This window comes from Tiliqua scincoides, chromosome 4, assembly GCF_035046505.1.
Source record: "Tiliqua scincoides isolate rTilSci1 chromosome 4, rTilSci1.hap2, whole genome shotgun sequence".
In the NCBI taxonomy this organism is placed as follows: domain Eukaryota; kingdom Metazoa; phylum Chordata; class Lepidosauria; order Squamata; family Scincidae; genus Tiliqua; species Tiliqua scincoides.
Genome location: NC_089824.1, coordinates 118144415 through 118161817, shown reverse-complemented (window position 1 = coordinate 118161817; position 17403 = coordinate 118144415). Strand labels below are relative to the sequence as shown.

Here is a 17403-nt window from a genome sequence, read left to right as displayed (position 1 = left end):
CAGGATTGGGCTCTTAGATCATAAATCAGGGTCCGTTACCAGAAATTCCAGTCTACCTGGGCATGCCAACGATTGAAACTGGGAGTGGGACTTTATACCTATTAAACTCTTTAAGATGGAGGGTCTTTCTGGGAGGTATTAATAGAGATATGACTATATTGACATTTCTCTCTTTCTGCTTCTCAGTCCAAACCATAAATCTCTGCCTTCTTCCTCACCATGCCTTCTCCCAGTCCTTTTTTCCCCAAGCTAAAAAAATGATCCCCTGATCATTTTGGTAGCCCTTCTTTGCACCTCTGTACAAGGTAAAGGATTATTTTTACCTTTTCCCATGAAACTTTTTGGAGATGGGGCAAATAAAAGTGCAACTCTATCTGCATGGCACACATTCCTACACCACTTCTATCAGTGCACTGATGTCTGGCTACCAAGTATCACTTGTCAGAAATCTGCACACACTGCCTGGCTTCTCCTTAGAGAACAATAAAACAAGGTAAGAGCAGGCAACTTCTTTCAGCATTCTTATTACAACTTTAAAGCTCATCAGCTGAGAGCAGATAATGCCCCAATAATTAAGAGAGCACAATTGTCACAAGGGCCAAATAAAGAGCTTCCGCAGACCTGTTAAGGCCAGTGGTCCTTATGTTTGACACTCATGGCCTAGATCCACATTTTCCACCACCAAAGATCTTTTACTCTATTGTCATGGCCGTATTCCTTCTAGCTGAGAAACCTCCACCAACATTTTCAGGCAACTTTCATAAACAGCAAAATACACCAGCTATGCACGATACTTTAAGTGTTATCAAGCAGTCAAGCACACCCTAGCCTGATCTACTACAGAACTAAAGATCAGTTATGCTATTTTTCACATCTTACATAACATTTAATGATACCACTTGGTACATCTATTTAATGACCAAAGTGCTTATATATACACATTATATAATTTGTGCAAGACCCACAATTACCACACTACTAAAGTATTATGTCTGCCTTCAGTTTGAATCAAGAGAGATTAATAGAGAATGAAATTTGATCTGTCCTTTTAAACACATACACAACTACACACTCTTTAGGCAACAGGAGAGAAGCCAAGGTAAATCTCATTAAATGAAGCGCTCAGTCAGCAACCCTTGGCTAGAAGAGTATTTATGAAATCATCAACATATTCTCCTCTGTTTAACAGACGTGTAACAAAATAAAAGGAAAACCAGGAGAAAAAAAGCAAGCAGCTTGATCATTAAAGTCTGAGTGGGATTACAGAACTAGTATAACCTTTATGAAATGATTAAAAGACTGTGGCAATTTTTAAATTAATAGCAGTCAAAATTTAATTTAAATTTTGAGTGCAATTTTGAGTGCCAGCTGAGAGCCCAATCCTGGGCTCGGCGCTGTGGCTTCGTGCCGCTGTGCACTGTTGCAAACCGGTCAGTGCCGGGCTAGCGCCAGGCTAGTGCGGGACAGGCGCCCAGCCGCCGTCACTCAGCAGTCTCACGGGCTGCTGAGCCGCGGCACGGTAAGCGGGGGCGGGGTGGGGGCGGGGATGAGGCATTCCAGGGAGGAGGGAGGCCAGCGGGGGGGAGGCAGGATGGGGAGGGGGAAGGGGGGCGGGAGGGAGGTGGGTCTGTGGAGTTCTGCTCCACCGGATCCAAGGTGTCATGAGGGGGTCGGCACCTTACATGAACGCCTTTGGTAAAGTGAGTAGACCCATTGCGGGGCTGCTTCCCTTACCTGGGGGAAGGGGACAAAGGTTCCCTTCTCCTGAGGCACTGCCTGTAGTAGTAGCCCGAGGCACACAGGATCTGCTGGCAGCTGTTCCCGGTGCCACCAAGGCTGAGGGACCCAGGAAGCTCAGGATTGGGCTGTGAGTTGGCACAGGCCCCTGTAAGGTAATGCACATTTGCACCTCCTCGTGAGCTGGCTGGTCCAGCAAAGAGGCCCACAACAGTTCCTGGAGGTATGATCCAGCCTCCATGCCACCACAGCAGGTTAGCTCATGTCAGCCAAGGGAAGGCAGCATGGCAGTGGGAGAGGGTGGCAGAAGGGCAGAACAGAGGCAGACTGGGCCTGGGAGGGGGTGGGACTGGTCTCGGCAACTTAGGTCAGATCCTACACCCTCCCAGCCATCCCAGCATTACTCCTTGCTACTCAGATTTGCATCAGCGATTTTGCTGGCACAGACCCAAGTAGCCCCATAGGAGTGGCTGGCATGCGACATGGGGTAAGGGAATAAATATTCCCTCACTCCGAGTTGTACTGCAAACACCTTCTAACCTGAGCTGGATACAGGAGGTTGGCCTGCCTGTTCCAATGCAAGTTAGGATTGGGTTGCCCATTAACATGTCTTTACTACAGAATCTTGGCTGCATACTATCTGCATTTGGTATGTATAAAGCGTATGTATGCAAGCCACTTTCCCATTCATGTTGTTACATTTTAAATAATACTGTATAAAATACAGTTAACAAATTAATGGCCCAATCCTATCCAAGTTGGCTGTTGTCGCAGCCCCTCTTCCACCATGAAGTAGCACCAGTAGTAAAAGGATCTCTGGAGGCAAGCTGAGTAGCACACTGCCAGGGACACTGGTGGGAAGCCTAGAGCCTTCCCATGTGCATTGTTGGCTCTCCTGCTGACCACTGGAGCAAGTGTCAATGGGAGAGACTGAAGGGGTGTGGGAGTGCAAAATGAGGGTGGGAGGGGGTAAACTGGGTGGGGAGGGGTATGTAAGAAGGAGGCTGCAGGAGGGTGAATCCAGCAGTGACAGCACACATCAGATTCTATCCCTTCTTACCTCCCCACCACCTCTCTCTCCATGGACTTGAACTAGCAAAATTGCTAGCACAAGTCCAAGGAGACCCAATGCAGAGCAGGAGGCTTACAGAGATATAAGGAGATTTAAATTCCCTTTCTCCTTTGAAGCCTCCTGATCCATGCCACCCACTCCCCCACTGGATACAGGGCACCTGTTTTAAGAGTGCCAACACCAGTGTGGGGGAGGAGAGGAGAGGATTGAGCTCTTCATGAGGTATTATTAGATACAGTCCCCTTAATTTTTAAAGCATCTAGTTTCAGGGAATATTTTCCATGTTGGTTTATCTTCAGAGAAACCCTTATGCATTGTGCAGGAGTCTAAAAAGTGTTATCAGCTGCATACTCAGCTTATGCTGTGTTCTCCAGTTCATTCCTTACTCTATGAACTGAATGCATACCCTAGAGCAGGGGTGCCCAAACCCCGGCCCTGGGGCCACTTGCGGCCCTCAAGGCCTCTCAATGCGGCCCTCAGGGAGCCCCCAGTCTCCAATGAGCCTCTGGCCCTCTGGAGATTTGTTGAAGCCCACACTGGCCCAACACAACTGCTGTCAGCGTGAGGGCGACTGTTTGACCTCTCGTGTGAGCTGTGGGATGAGAGCTCCCTCCACTGCTTGCTCTTTCACATCTGTGATGCAGCAGCAGCAGCAAAGGAAAGGTCAGCCTTGCTTGGTGCAAGGCCTTTTATAGGCCTTGAGCTATTGTAAGACCTTCATTCATTCATATAAGTTCATCTTTAATATATTCATTTATGTAAACTTATGTAAATTTATTCAAATTTGAAATGTAAATTAATTCTTTTTTTTCCCCAGCCCCCGACACAGTGTCAGAGAGCTGATGTGGCCCTCCTGCCAAAATCTTTGGACACCCCTGCCCTAGAGCAAGAGTGGGGAACCTGCAGCCTTAAGTCTACAAATACTAAATCCACCTTTTATTTCACGATCTAATGCCAGGGTATTTTTTTCCCAGTAACTTCTATTTATTCTTTCCTGTCAGTGGGAACTCAGCAACTGGTGAACTGGCAATTGCCCAGTGACTCGTGTAATAGGCCTGAGACCTTCTTAGGGGGAAAAATTGTAACATGTAAAATAAAAGTGTGCCTTTTCTGGTTAAGGAAAGTAATAATGAATTATATAAAAAAGTAAAATAAAAAAGGGGCCTTCCATTATATAAAAAGTTTCCTTACTCCTGCCTTAGAGCATAATCAGCATCCCCCTGTGGCAGTGCATGTTAGGTGCAAAACCGGTAGTGGTGGAAAAGCAGTACAGTGTATCAAGAATATTTATTATTGACCTTGCTTTCGAAGAAATTCTATTAAAACTTCTAAAGTTTCAATCAAGTTCCCTAGATTGAAAAAGCACTGTATAAAAACTGCAATAAAATGCAATCCAACAAAGAGATTAAATTGCCTTGGAAGACAAACAGGTTTACACACAGATGATACTGACATCATTTTTCACTCAACCAGATTTAGAGTTTCATGGAAGTGCCTGTTAAACAACCCCCAACCCAGCGTTTTCACAAATATTACTAATTACATTGAGATTATTAGATTGCTTTAATCAAAATGAACAAGGACCCAAATGTGTATTTTCTGCAGATATCCACAGTCCTTCCTTTCCATGTAAGCAAAGCCCAAGTTGCTCTATGAACTATATGAGAAACACTGGCCTTTATCACCCTAATTTCACCATTGTATAATGAAGATGAACGCACAATATGCTTTCTCTGCGTCACACATAAGTGCACAGGTACAAGCACACAAAGAGAAACTCAACAATACTATTGAGAAATGATTGCTTACGTGAAAAACTGATCCATTCCCAGTCTAATTCCATTTCTGCTAAAACGTACAGTAAAGGGGATGAGGCTGGCTATGTGGCAAGGAATGTTCCCTGGCTGCAGATAGTATCCTGGGGTTTTCTTGAGCATGCTTACTTTAGGTGCATCTAGAATAAAAGTGAATAAAAATGAAGTTATTATGAATCTAATATGAGAGCACTGAGTATTTTATTTCCCTGATATTTGAAACTGTTCTTAATTTTACTGAATTGTTTTTATTATTCAATTTTTTTTCAATCAAACCTTTATTAGGCATAAAAATTAACACATAATATCTCTAAACAATCCAATAAATAAATATATGTTAAAAAGCGAATAAAGATAAAGGTTAAAACACAACAATTTACTTGTGCGGTAACTCCAGGTTACTTAGGACCAACAGATTAGCCCTCTTCAAGTTACTCAGGTGTAAAAATTTCGCAACTGGAAGGGTCACAAGTTTAGAATCTCCCGCTAACAAAAATTGTAGGCAAACATTCTCAGAGAGACCTTTTTTAGTTCTTAATAATGGGAGAAGGTACTGGTCTCTAGGCACTTGATTGCTAACACAGTGCAAAACAATGTGTAAAAGAGAGTCTACCTCTCTAAGGCCACAGTTACAGACTCGTTCTTCCTTCGGGGCATTTCTAAACCTGCCAAGTAGGTCTTTAGAAGGTAACACATTGCAGCGAGCTAATGTAAAAGCCCTCCTTGCAAAGGGGCACTCCAAGAAGGTCAGATACTTTGGTTGTTGACCAAATGTATTACTTAGGTGGAAATTCAGGGGCGAACATTTTTTTTTGTGCTGCACCCAAAATCTCTTGCCTTTCTATATCAGTTAATCTTGTTATCAGGAGCCTAATAGAAACCTCAGGTGTAGCAGCTCCTTGTAGATCTGCCTCGAGGCCCATTTGTCTGATTTTCTTATAGAAAAGAGCTAAGCAGGGAGATAACAGTGGGTCAGTCAGTATCCCTTTTAGCAATGGGTTTTGATCAGCCCTGAAGCACACTTTGGCCCAGTATTTTAAGAAACGGGACCATGCTAGAAACTCCAGCCTATATTGGCCTGTCTCCAGGCAGAGTGCCACATAGGGAACGCAATGCAGAACACCTAAGATTTTGTATAGAAAATTTGAATGGATCTTTTCAATCAAATCATTTAATGCTGGCATCCATATAGGAATGCCATACAAAATTTGAGGTGCAACTTTAGCATTAAAAGCTTGGAGAGCAGCTGGAATAAATGAGTTACCCCAAGAAAAGAAAAAGCGGGTTATAGCCTGGACAACTAATTTGGATGAGTTAATTACTGTGAGGCGATGGGAAGACCAGGAGTGCCGGTAGTGGAACTTGTTTTTATTATTTGAAATATATTTTGTTAGCTACCTTGGGATCCACTGAGATGAAACATAAATAATGCATGTAAATAGTAAACAAATGCTGTGCTTTATTAACCACAGGGTTGGGGGTGGGGTGTGGAGATCAAAAAATTCTCTCCCCTCCCCACCCACCAGTGGACCTAAATAAATAGGAAAAGATAATTCACAAAGAAAACTAAACTTCAAATAAATTACCGGGAATAATATTAGAAAATGAAACACTTGATACTCTCTGGAAGAGATAGTCATCTTTGTCATAACCAGTTATTTTAATAAAGAAGGCTTCATTAGGTGGAATAAACTCTGTAATATTCCAGATCCCATAAGGTTTTCTATGAGGGAAATATTTCACAGGAATGGTCTTCAGAAGATCTCCAGTGATACTGAGCAGCTCTAGACGGTCGACTCTAGCAGGAAGATGAATTCCTGTAGTATTTAGTAGAATGTAGGTAGGTATTCCTATTAACAAAATACAAATTGAAAATTATAGGAGTATAAAACTGAGTCCTTTCAAAACAGACAGTTGTCCTAGGCAGCACAAGTACTTTCAGTGTCCCTTTTAGACCATAGTTTAATTTGGTTGCTCTGAGAAAAGAAATGGTAATATTGTTTTCCACCACATTGCTTCGAACAAGCATCATGCAAGAGACTGGACATAACCCAGAGATTTTGATATACAAAGTCTACATTTTTTAAGAAACAGGAACACCTGAGACACTTTTGACATTGGAGAACACTTCGATATATTCTCATACAAAGAAGCGAAAGTCACATTTGCACAGATAACTTTGCACGTTTTTGGTACGCATCCTTCCCTATGTGCCATTGTGCTGATTTGTCTGAACTGGGCATCCTTAGAGAAATCACCTTGCTTTGTTCAGATACACTACTTCCTTGGTTGTATGACTACTGCTCCTGCTGAGTTCAGGGGGGACAAGGCAAAGCAGAAGTAAAGTAGAGACAAACATGGTCCTGGAGCCAACATAAACAGTCTCCTAGTTGCTTAGTCAAGCAAGGATGTCTGACCCAGAAGATTTTTAACAGAGCAGGAAGTGTTACCTGACCTTCCTTACTGTGTACTTCCTACTAGTGTACTTCATTAAAAAAATATTTGTCTGTAAAGCAGCAACTTACCTTGCACTGGTCTACTAGAAGTCATTTTGAAGTCTAATGTTGGCTTTCTGGAAAAACCAGCTCGGAAGTCGATTGTACTGAGACCTGTGATACGAACAGAGTGACGCCCACCACTTGACGTCTGAAAAACAGTATAGGAGAGCATTTTCATCAGTCAGCAAATGACCCACTAAACATTAAGGCTGCGATCCTAAACATACAAGCAAGTTCCACTGATATAATGATGCACACTTGGTGTAAGCACAACTACACAGGTTTCAAACATTATGACCTACTATTATCAGAAATTTAAAATGTGCAATATGTCCCATATTTTATCAAGGAGCTATTTTGATAGCTTGTAGGCTTTCTGCATGTAGTTCTTTAGAAATTGAGTTATCCAGTATCCTGCAATGTTTTCTGCTCATGGTAATCAGAAAGACTTTATGCACACAGATCTCCACAGCTAGATCGTATGATGATCCAGCAATTCAGCTCACATTTTCAGTCCCAAAAGCAGCACTGCGTGGCAACACTCAATATTTCTGCAACACTCGATTTTGCTCACAAGAATGTTTAATTATGCCAACCTCTAGGACTGTAAATATCACAATATCATATAAATCCAGGTCTGCACTACACAATGGGAACCACTGTTGAGAGCTTGAGCTGAACAGTTAAATTGAAAAAAGAAACATCCAGAATTAACAGACTAATCAATGCATATTCACTTGCTACAAGCAAAGAAAGAACAGAGGAAAAACCAATAAGACATGCTAAGATTAAATTTGAATCTACAAATCCCTATCTAGTTCTTACAGATAGACAAACACTGATGGCTGTGTTATTCAGTCATAGAAAGAACACATGGGTTCACATATACGTAATTTGTTTTGTCTAGCAAAAACTGTGCTCAGCAAAGGTATTAAAACAAACAGTTTTCCATAGAATTACTGCTTAGGCAACCCTCTCCCTGTAATATCAGTGTGTCATTATTGGAAAGGCCGCTATTTGTTTCTATTGCTTAACCTTTCACCTCTGTAAAATCACCACAGAGGGCTTTCTGGCAAAGCCCAGCTGCTGTCAAGATCAATGGATTAAAGAGAATTATTTCTTTTTTAACAGAGTGCCAAAAAGACTTCTGTTATCAAGTGATAATTGACTGTTAAAAGTGAGTTGAGCAAACACAGTTAGAACAGATCACTTTTTATAGCATCTGCATAGGAAATTTACGACATTTTGAAGAACTTTCCTTTTTCTTCATCAGCAGCTGTACAGTTTCATCGCAAACAAACCAGAGAAAGAAGCCTGGATAGAATGGCCAAGATCCAAAGAACTATGCAACTGTTTCCTCATACCCATGAGGGTTTTGGACCCATTTACATGTCATTTACAATAATTTCTCAAACACTAGCCCCTACCCATCATCCAACCTGTTGCTATGCCACAAAGCAAATCACTTCCAAACAGTTTGTGATATGACAGGAGTTGGTGGGTCAGGATCCATTCTTCAAATTTTTTAGAATGTAAGTAACTGGGCATACCTAAAGTAACTCTTTGGGTCCTCACCCATATTTCTCTGTTATCAGGTTGAGGTATACACATGGCAGTGGAATGAAATGAGTAAGGAACATGAGGAGAGACAGAAACCTGAGGTGGTAGAATGGACTGTATTACTTCAGGCAGCAAGTGGGGTGTATTTTTTTAATGCTCCCTGCTCTGTTATGCTTGCTTTCAGATTCTTTTAAGTACTCCCTGTTGGCAGAAACCAAGCATAACAGAGCCTGCGGAAAGAGAACTTCTCTTCCAAACATGCTACTTTCTTTCTTGCAGGAAACTTTTTGTATGATAAGTCATTCAATAGTCTAAGGCAGAATTTCTCACCCCTTTTTCTGTTCCTGGTCCCATTCTGAGCCTAATTTACATCTGTACTCCGCCAGCCACTGTTAGTTGGGGGAAAAGGTACTTTTCCATCTGCACCTTTTAGTCCAATAATTGGCATTTTATTTAACTAAGTCTGGTGTGGCTCCTGGGGGGGGGGGGCATATGACACACGCTAAGAACCACAGCACTTCCACCACCCCGATTCAGCGGTGCATGTAGATATACCTAAAGTGGTGAATATTGAAACAACTCCAACAGTAGATTACCAGTGAAGTGTGTTCCCAACCAAACTTCTTTTCAATTTTGGCAATTTTTTTCTCATCATTATATTATGGAAACGCTTGGATATTTAAAGGAAACTCCAAGTGGCTGTTTGAAAATATAAAAATCAATTTTTCACATTACTGCACATGTCATTTACAGTCCATCCTAACCAACTTTCAAACATCGATGCAGCCATCCCAACAGCGTATGCACTGCATCCTGCAGTGGGGCAGGGAGAATAGCAGAGGCCTCCTCAAGGTAAAGGAATGTTTGTTCCCTTACTTCGGGGCTGCATGGCAGCTGCACTGGTGCTGGCAAGTTGGATAGGACTGGGCACTTAAAAAGTGTCACTCAGGTTAAGCCGCCTTGGGTGCCCTTCGGGGAGAAAAGCAGAATATAAATCGAATGAATGAATGTCAGGACTAACAGCCCAATCCTGAGCTGCCCGTGGAGGCTCCGTGGAGGGCTCCCGCCGGATCCTGCCCCTCCCGCGCTACTGTGGGTGGCACCTCGGGAGAATGGGACGTTCGTCCCCTTCCCCCAAATAAGGGAAGCAGCCCCGCAATGGGGCTACTCTCTTTAGCACCGACCAAAAGGTCAGCGCTAAAGTAAAGGCGCTTGCGCAGGGTGCACAGCCCTCCACAAGCACCCTGCATCCTGCAGAGCACAGCTCCGCAGATCCGCCTCTCTCCCTCCCCCCGACACACCTCCTGCCCACCCCAGCACGCCTCTCCCCTCTGTGGAACACCTCCCCCACGCCCCACGCCCCTGGCCATGCCCCCACCTCCAGTTCCGCAGCCCGGCGGTCCAGGAGACCGCCAAGCTGTGGAACCCAGGCGACCGCCGCACACCAGCCCAGCTCCGGCCAGTGCTGGGCTAGCCCCGGTGGGAGCCCAGCAGTGAGTCCCACAAACATGCCTTATGGCACGTTTGCGACTGTGGTCCGCTGCACGGAGCCGTGCTGCGGACCACAGGATTGGGCTGTAAGGCTCCAATCCATTATACACTTATCAAGGAGTGAGTCCCAGTGTTACCACTTCACCCCTGGAAATTAGGCAGAGAGTTACTTTTTCAAGTGATGCTCCTTATATTTAGCAGGGGAACAGTTACTGTCCCTCCTCACCCCAGCTTTGTGAGTTTTTTTGCTGAAAAGCAGTATATAAATATTCATAATAATAACGAACCCATTGAAGCTTACTTTTGAATAGACATGCATTGGATTGCATTACTAGTTATTTAAAATATCCCTTCTGTAGAACCATTCAAGTTTAAAAAAACAAAACAACATTGTATTGTGACTACTGATTATTTCTGCCTCAGTAACCTGTTTGTCATTCTAGCAATGTGTGTACAGTTTTTCTCATATAAAACTCTCAAAGCACCAATTAAGAGGTGCAACATAACGGAAATAACACTATTAGTATTATAATACTAGGACACAAATGAACAGATTGAAATTTATCATCACATTTGGTGAGTGATGCCATAGGCTTTGTGGCACTGATGACCAACTGCTTTGACATGTGCAACAAAAGTCACACAAAGTGTGAAATAGAGCCACTCTACAACACACTATAGTACACATGCCATGCCTTGCCTTGATGTGACAGTGAGCCCAAGCACAGACACAAGGGCAGCACTGAAAAGGCAGGTGAGAGTGCAGTCCTGAATCTTATGCCACAGTCAGAACTGTGGGACAAGCTACTCCTAACCAGACTTGTCACAAAATTCCACTTGTGTCCTTACACAGGTTGGCCATTCATGATTCTTCTTTTATGAATAAACACATGGGAGGCATGTGCAGACTGCTCAGGTATAGGAGATTTCAAAGTCCAACCTTGCCCCTGACCCTTGCAAATGGCAGAGCAATGTCCTGATCATATCAACTCTATTGTCTATCCCTTTCATTAAAGTGATGCTCACAAAATCCTTACTCGCATACTTTGTAAAACAGTGACACTTCAGAAATAATGTCAAACCATGGTTTGCCCTATTGTTTACAACCCCAACTAGGGCTTGAGCTGCCAAATTAATAAAAGGGAAAACTTTGGTTTAGATCAGCGTTTCTCTTTTTTTAAATATTTTTTTATATTTTAATTTTTTATTTTACTAACAACTACAACACACACATATTTACAGTTGTGCATCCACCACCTTTGGGATATCACTCATTAATAAATAATTCATATTTCCTTTTCTTTCTTTTACTCCTATCATCCATCCAAATCCACATATCCCCTTTCCCTCCAAAAAAATAATGAATCCCTTTTTGGGTATTTCCCTTTTCCTTTTTCAAAAACATGTTTAACAAATACATTCCAAACATCCTTAAAATAATTTATTTTCAAAATCCCTTCAATTTCATCTCATTCATTAATTTATCATTCACTGCAATATCCCATATTTCCCCTCCCAACTAAACTTAAACGTAACTTTCCAATTTTTTGCTATCATCATTCTTGTTGCCGCCACCATAATTATTACCAATTCCTTTTTCCCCCCAGCTCAAACATGTATCCCCAAAACCGTTTAATAATGCAATTCTAGGATTTGTTTTCACCTCCTGTCTAACAACTTCACTAATTTCCTTAAACACCTCTGTCCATATTTCCTTCACATTTTTACATCCCCGCCACATATGCAGATAAGTACCTAAATCTTGTTTACATCTCCAACATTGAGCTGGGATAACTGGTTTAATTAAATTTAACAGGAATTACATACCATCTCCAAATTAGATCAGTGTTTCTCAACATTTGTCCTCTGTCGTACCACTTTGTACTGTCCACCTATTGGAAGTACCACCGTCCAGAAGTAACTTGCAATGATGTCATTGTCAGTTAATTCTGGGTTGGCAGGCCAGATACAACACAAAAAACACCAGTAAGAGGCTCAGGAAGGGCTTTGAATGGGAGGGCTTTTTCAAGTGCAGAAAAGCATGCTTTGGAGCATGCCTACTCTTTATCATGTTACATCGCTAGGCTCGCTGCAGGTGGCAGGGGGCCAGCACATACCACCAGACGCCACCTCAAGTACCATCCATTTTATTTGTACCACCAGTTAAGAAACTCTGGTTAGACAGATGATAGTCTGCTTTTCTTTTCAGTCTCACAGAGCAATCCTAAACTGCACGGCTGCAGCCATGCTACATGTCCTGCACTGTATCCAGCGTTGGTTAGTAGGAGGCTGGAGGTCTACTTGGGGTAATGGGATATTTATCCCCTTACACCGGGTAAAGCCCCAACCTGCCCCAACCCTATGGAGCTCCTCAGGTCTGTGCCAGCTGTGGCCTGCTCTGTCATTCCCACCCCCTTCCCAGGTCTGTACCACCCCCGTTCCATCCTCCCTCCACTGAATACCCCCTCCTCACTTCCAGAATGCCCTCCCACCACCCCCTCTCAGCCCCTGTTCTGATCAGCAGCATACTTACTTCCACCAGTGGCCAGGTCTCTGGATACAGTGCCAATGGGGCACCACAGGCCTCCCTGCCAGCACTACCTACTTGTACAGTGTCACGAACACGTCTCAGGGCACATTTGTGACACCGTCAGCCAATGCAGGAGCTACTGCACTGGTGGGTCATCTTTTTAGGACTGCACTGTCAGTTTCAAAAGGTCTTCATGGTGCAGCAGTACCGGGGTGAGCTAAAGCAATAACAATAACTAGCCTGTCAGTTGAGACAGGCTGTCAGTTGAGACAGCCTGTCAGTTGAGACAGTGCGATACAAGGACATCTGCAAGAGGGATCTGAAGGCCTTAGGGATGGACCTCAACAAGTGGGAAACCCTGGCCTCTGAGCGGCCCGCTTGGAGGCAGGCTGTGCAGCATGGCCTTTCCCAGTTTGAAGAGACACTTTGCCAACAGTCTGAGGCTAAGAGGCAAAGAAGGAAGGCCCATAGCCGGGGAGACAGACCAGGGACAGACTGCACTTGCTCCCGGTGTGGAAGGGATTGTCACTCCCGGATTGGCCTTTTCAGCCACACTAGACGCTGTGCCAGAACCACCTTTCAGAGCGCGATACCATAGTCTTTCGAGACTGAAGGTTGCCAATACAAACAGTTGAGACATCATGCCAAGTCATAGTTAAAGATTCCTTAACCATGGTTTAAAGTGTCTGAACTGAGACCATGTTCAACAGTGGATGCAGATTTCAATTTATTCAGACCTCATGTGAACACTGTTACTTTAACTAATGTCAGGCTAATTTCAGTTTAGCTTGAACTTGATTGCACCAGACAGAGAAATATGCTTGGCTTGAAATTAAATCCTTTCAAGTTTCTTTCCAAAGTAAGTACTGATAATGCATGAATGTAAGACTTGAAAACAGTCTTACAAACCAGCAACCCACCTCTTTATAATGAAATGTAGAGTTTTTAAATAACTACAAATATGCAATTAAATTACTGGCTGTTTTTTTTTTTAAAGTTTTCCTGGATACGCTGAATTATTATAGAATTGCAATCTGACTTCAGGGGGTGCTTACTTACAAGAATATATGTATATTTTGTTATATGTTACTATAGTTACAAGTGGCTTTATATTACTAGGAAGTTTCAAAGAATGTGCTCATTACATTGGATTGATTTGGTCTTGCTTAATACTCATCTAGCCATCTGGAACTGGCTTGGAGGGTTGTGTGTGAAATAGGAACCATTACCATCACAATCACCATCTGAATAAATACAACATCTAACAGAACTCTACTAGTCATTATGATTACAAAACTACAGACAATTGCAAAGGCTAATTCCCACTTAAATCAAAGGGACATGGTTACTATGTGTTGAACTGTATCCAATAATCGCAAAAACTTCCTGTTGATTTCTGATTCAATTCTTTTTCCCTACTTTTTTTCTGTCCTTAAACAGATGCTCCATTTAAACTTAACTGGCTGGAAGATTTCGGCATCATCTTTCACAGAATAAAAGCAAAGCTTTTCTGATTTACAATATTTGCCATTCAGGGATTGAGTTCATTTGTAGTTCCATGGTAACAAGCTTATTCTACCCCTTTACTCATTTTGATGTTCTAACAAGGGTGAAGGAGATGAATAATTATGTGAAATTTGTGAGGCTGCTATAGTGGCACAATCATGCTACAAATCATGAAATAATTTGCACCATTTATTCTTAACCATTTGCAAAATTTGGCTATAGTCAAATGTCCACCGCTATATACACACTGTTTTCAATCCTGCAAGGACCACAATTTTAAATACAAATTTTGTAATTAGCCTTCATATGCATGATCTTGATTAGGGTAGATTTACAGAAGTTATAAAGTCAGGAAGTGAGCAGATTCTTGCTTTACCATAATTCTCTGTGGCATAATTCTTCCATGTGAAGCATCTAGCCAGTGTGCTGCTTACAGATCACTGGTGCTAAATACTTTTACAGTTCAGAAAGAAAATAGCCATAATGGCCATCAGAAAAAACACAGAAAATGGCTGCCAAACATGAGTGGTACTATACTCAGACCAGGAGTGTACGTCCCCCAATCCAGTGTCCATGAGGTCAACAGCTGGTGCACACAGGCAGAGGGCACAGCTCTGTGACCCATGCAAGAGAAGAAGGCTAGACTCCCAGTATCTACGCATGGGGATGAGTTCACAAAAAAATGTTCAGCAGTGGCAAAAACTGCCTCTAAAATGTACATGAGATCCTCCAGGTACACAGTTTATTATGGAAGTGGCAGTGATTTCTAAAGGAATGTTTCAAATAACAAGCATGATAAGTGTAGAGAAGGGAAAGCCAGGAGGCATAGTGACAAGAGCTTTTAAGTAATTATGGTTTGCAAGAGTTGGCTGGTGAAGCTGTATGTCCTGACAGTGGAGCTTGAAATAATTTGATCATGGCTGTACCACACCTTTGGAGACCTGCACTAGCCACAGTTATTGTCTGGAGAAGACTCCACACTGTTCAGCAACACATAGTAGCGGATATCTCATTTGCAAAGTACATACAGATTCATTGAATACCCACTTCAGATATATCGTTACTATTTCATTGTGGTGATGAAGGACCACACTTCTGTTTTTATTTGTCAAAGAAACTGAAGTGGCATGGAATCAGAATTCTTGTCCTAAGCCTTCATTAGCTTAAGTTAATCTCCTATTCTCCTTGCTAAGCACATAAAAGTTTGGACATCTTTGATTGTCAGTGGTTTAGTCCTTTTTCTTAAGGAAAGCTGCCAATAGTAGAGTAGCTACCTCTCTTCAAAGCCAGAATGTGTTGGCTTTAGCCCTGGAATAGCTCAGAAACCAAGAAGGTACACATATTCATGTGTCTACTGTCAGAACAACCACAGCCTTCCCCAAAATGAGATTCTAAAATAATTCTGTTTAATCATTACCCATTAGTTCCCAATCCAGTGCATGAAAGTAAAAACAAAAAAAAAAAAACAAAAAAAACTTTACTCTGAATGATAATAAGGATTTACACCTGAGCAAATGTTAGTATATGAAATTTGCTACATACCTTTCACATAGAAGTCTATTATACATTTAGAAAATTTACTGGATTTTTACTATAATAAAATTACCTTAATTGTCCATGTTCCAGACCCTGGATCTTTTATGTTCACTACCTTTGCAGAATTTTCAATATTCAGTAATTCATTCAAGCCAGATCCTTTCCTTACAGGCTTACCTACAAGATACATCAAGATGAAATAAGCATTTTATTTTATAGATTACCTCAGCAGCATTCACACATTTTGCCCTTGCCCACCCATACCCACCCCTGAAAATTTGTGGCACAATCCTTTACCATAATGTTCTACAGCGTGAGATATATTAAAATACTGGGTGTTGGAGGCGCAACATACCACAAGCCAAACAGATATGTGGATTCTGGCATTGACCACAGTTTAACATTCTGGCAAGGAGCAGAACAATGAATAAACCTGCAGACCAACATATGTAAATTTCCCTTTTAACCATCTGAGTACTAGGCTACATTTCTAGAACATGGATTATAGCTCAGTGGTAGAGCACATGTTTTGCCCACAGAACAGCATCACCAGCTAGAGTGACTCTCCAGGGTTTCAATTAGGAGAATTTCCCAGCTCTACCAGGAGATGCTATTCTGCAGGCAAAATATGTACTCTACCACTGAGCTATAAACCATGTCCCAGCCTGGTACTGAAATACTATATGAACTGAATCTAAAATGGATTTAACACTGAGAATTAGCACTGGAAGAGTATAAACTCTATAGCACTGCTTCCCAAACTTATGACAGCTAAGGTACATCTTTTTTCTGAATTAAAACATGTGAAATATTAACTTTTAGAGTGTGGAAGAGTACAAACTACCTAATTCTCAGGGGTCAATCACTTGCATTTCTGTATGAAATACTGGTCTGAGTATATCTTCTCTGGGGGCAGGAAATTCTGCTGGCTGTTCTCATCATGAGAGATTGAAGGATGCAGAGACATGGCAGAATTTTCCATAGCCAACAGTTACAGATAATTTATTTATTTTATTTATTTATTTAAGAAATTTATATCCTGCTTTTCCACCCTGCTAAGGGCCCTCAAGGTAGTTTACAAAATAATATTTCAATAAAAAACAATTCTAAAAACATTAATATAAAACAATTAAAACCATAAAAACAATAATACACAATTGGATTAGAAAGATTAGATTAGAAAGAAATCAAATCAAAGCAATTAATCAGTCAATCATAGTGGACAGTATCTTCTGTAGATTGCTTCTTTGGGTACACAGGGGACTTAAACTATTTTGTTAATGCATTTTTCACAGCATGGTAGGGTTACATCACAGCGCACTAGCTTAGCCTAGTACACAGCTTTCAGGATTAACACCCTAGAGCAGTGTTTCTCAAACTGTGGGTTGGGACCCACTAGATGGGTCGCGAGTCAATTTCAGGTGGGTCCCCATTCTTTTCAATATTTTATTTTTAGTATATTAGACTGGATGCTACCATGGTATGTGACTGCATTTGGGGAAATGTTACAGACTTGTACTTTTAACAAGCTACTATGTATATTCTTTTAACAACCATAGTAAATGGGACTTACTCCTGGGTCAGTGTGGGTAGAATTGCAGCCTAGGTTTTTTTAAAATGTTCCTGCTTGATTATGTCACTTCCGGGCATGACATCACT

General features: G+C 41.9%; 1 protein-coding gene across 2 annotated transcripts in view; it reads right to left on the bottom strand.

Annotated features, from left to right (window-relative positions):
• The window catches only part of LOC136649750 (hemicentin-1-like), a 180377-nt gene extending 173149 nt beyond the window's left edge, over positions 1-7228 (bottom strand). For both annotated transcript variants that reach the window (XM_066626612.1, XM_066626614.1), the window contains exons 1-3: positions 7149-7228; positions 6210-6473; positions 4619-4763 (exon numbers count right to left, since the gene is read on the bottom strand). In XM_066626612.1, the coding sequence (XP_066482709.1) occupies positions 4619-4763; positions 6210-6473; positions 7149-7173 (434 nt within the window). In that variant the 5' untranslated portion in view covers positions 7174-7228. The remainder of the gene's footprint in view (positions 1-4618; positions 4764-6209; positions 6474-7148) is intronic.
• Between the last annotated feature and the right edge of the window lie 10175 nt (positions 7229-17403).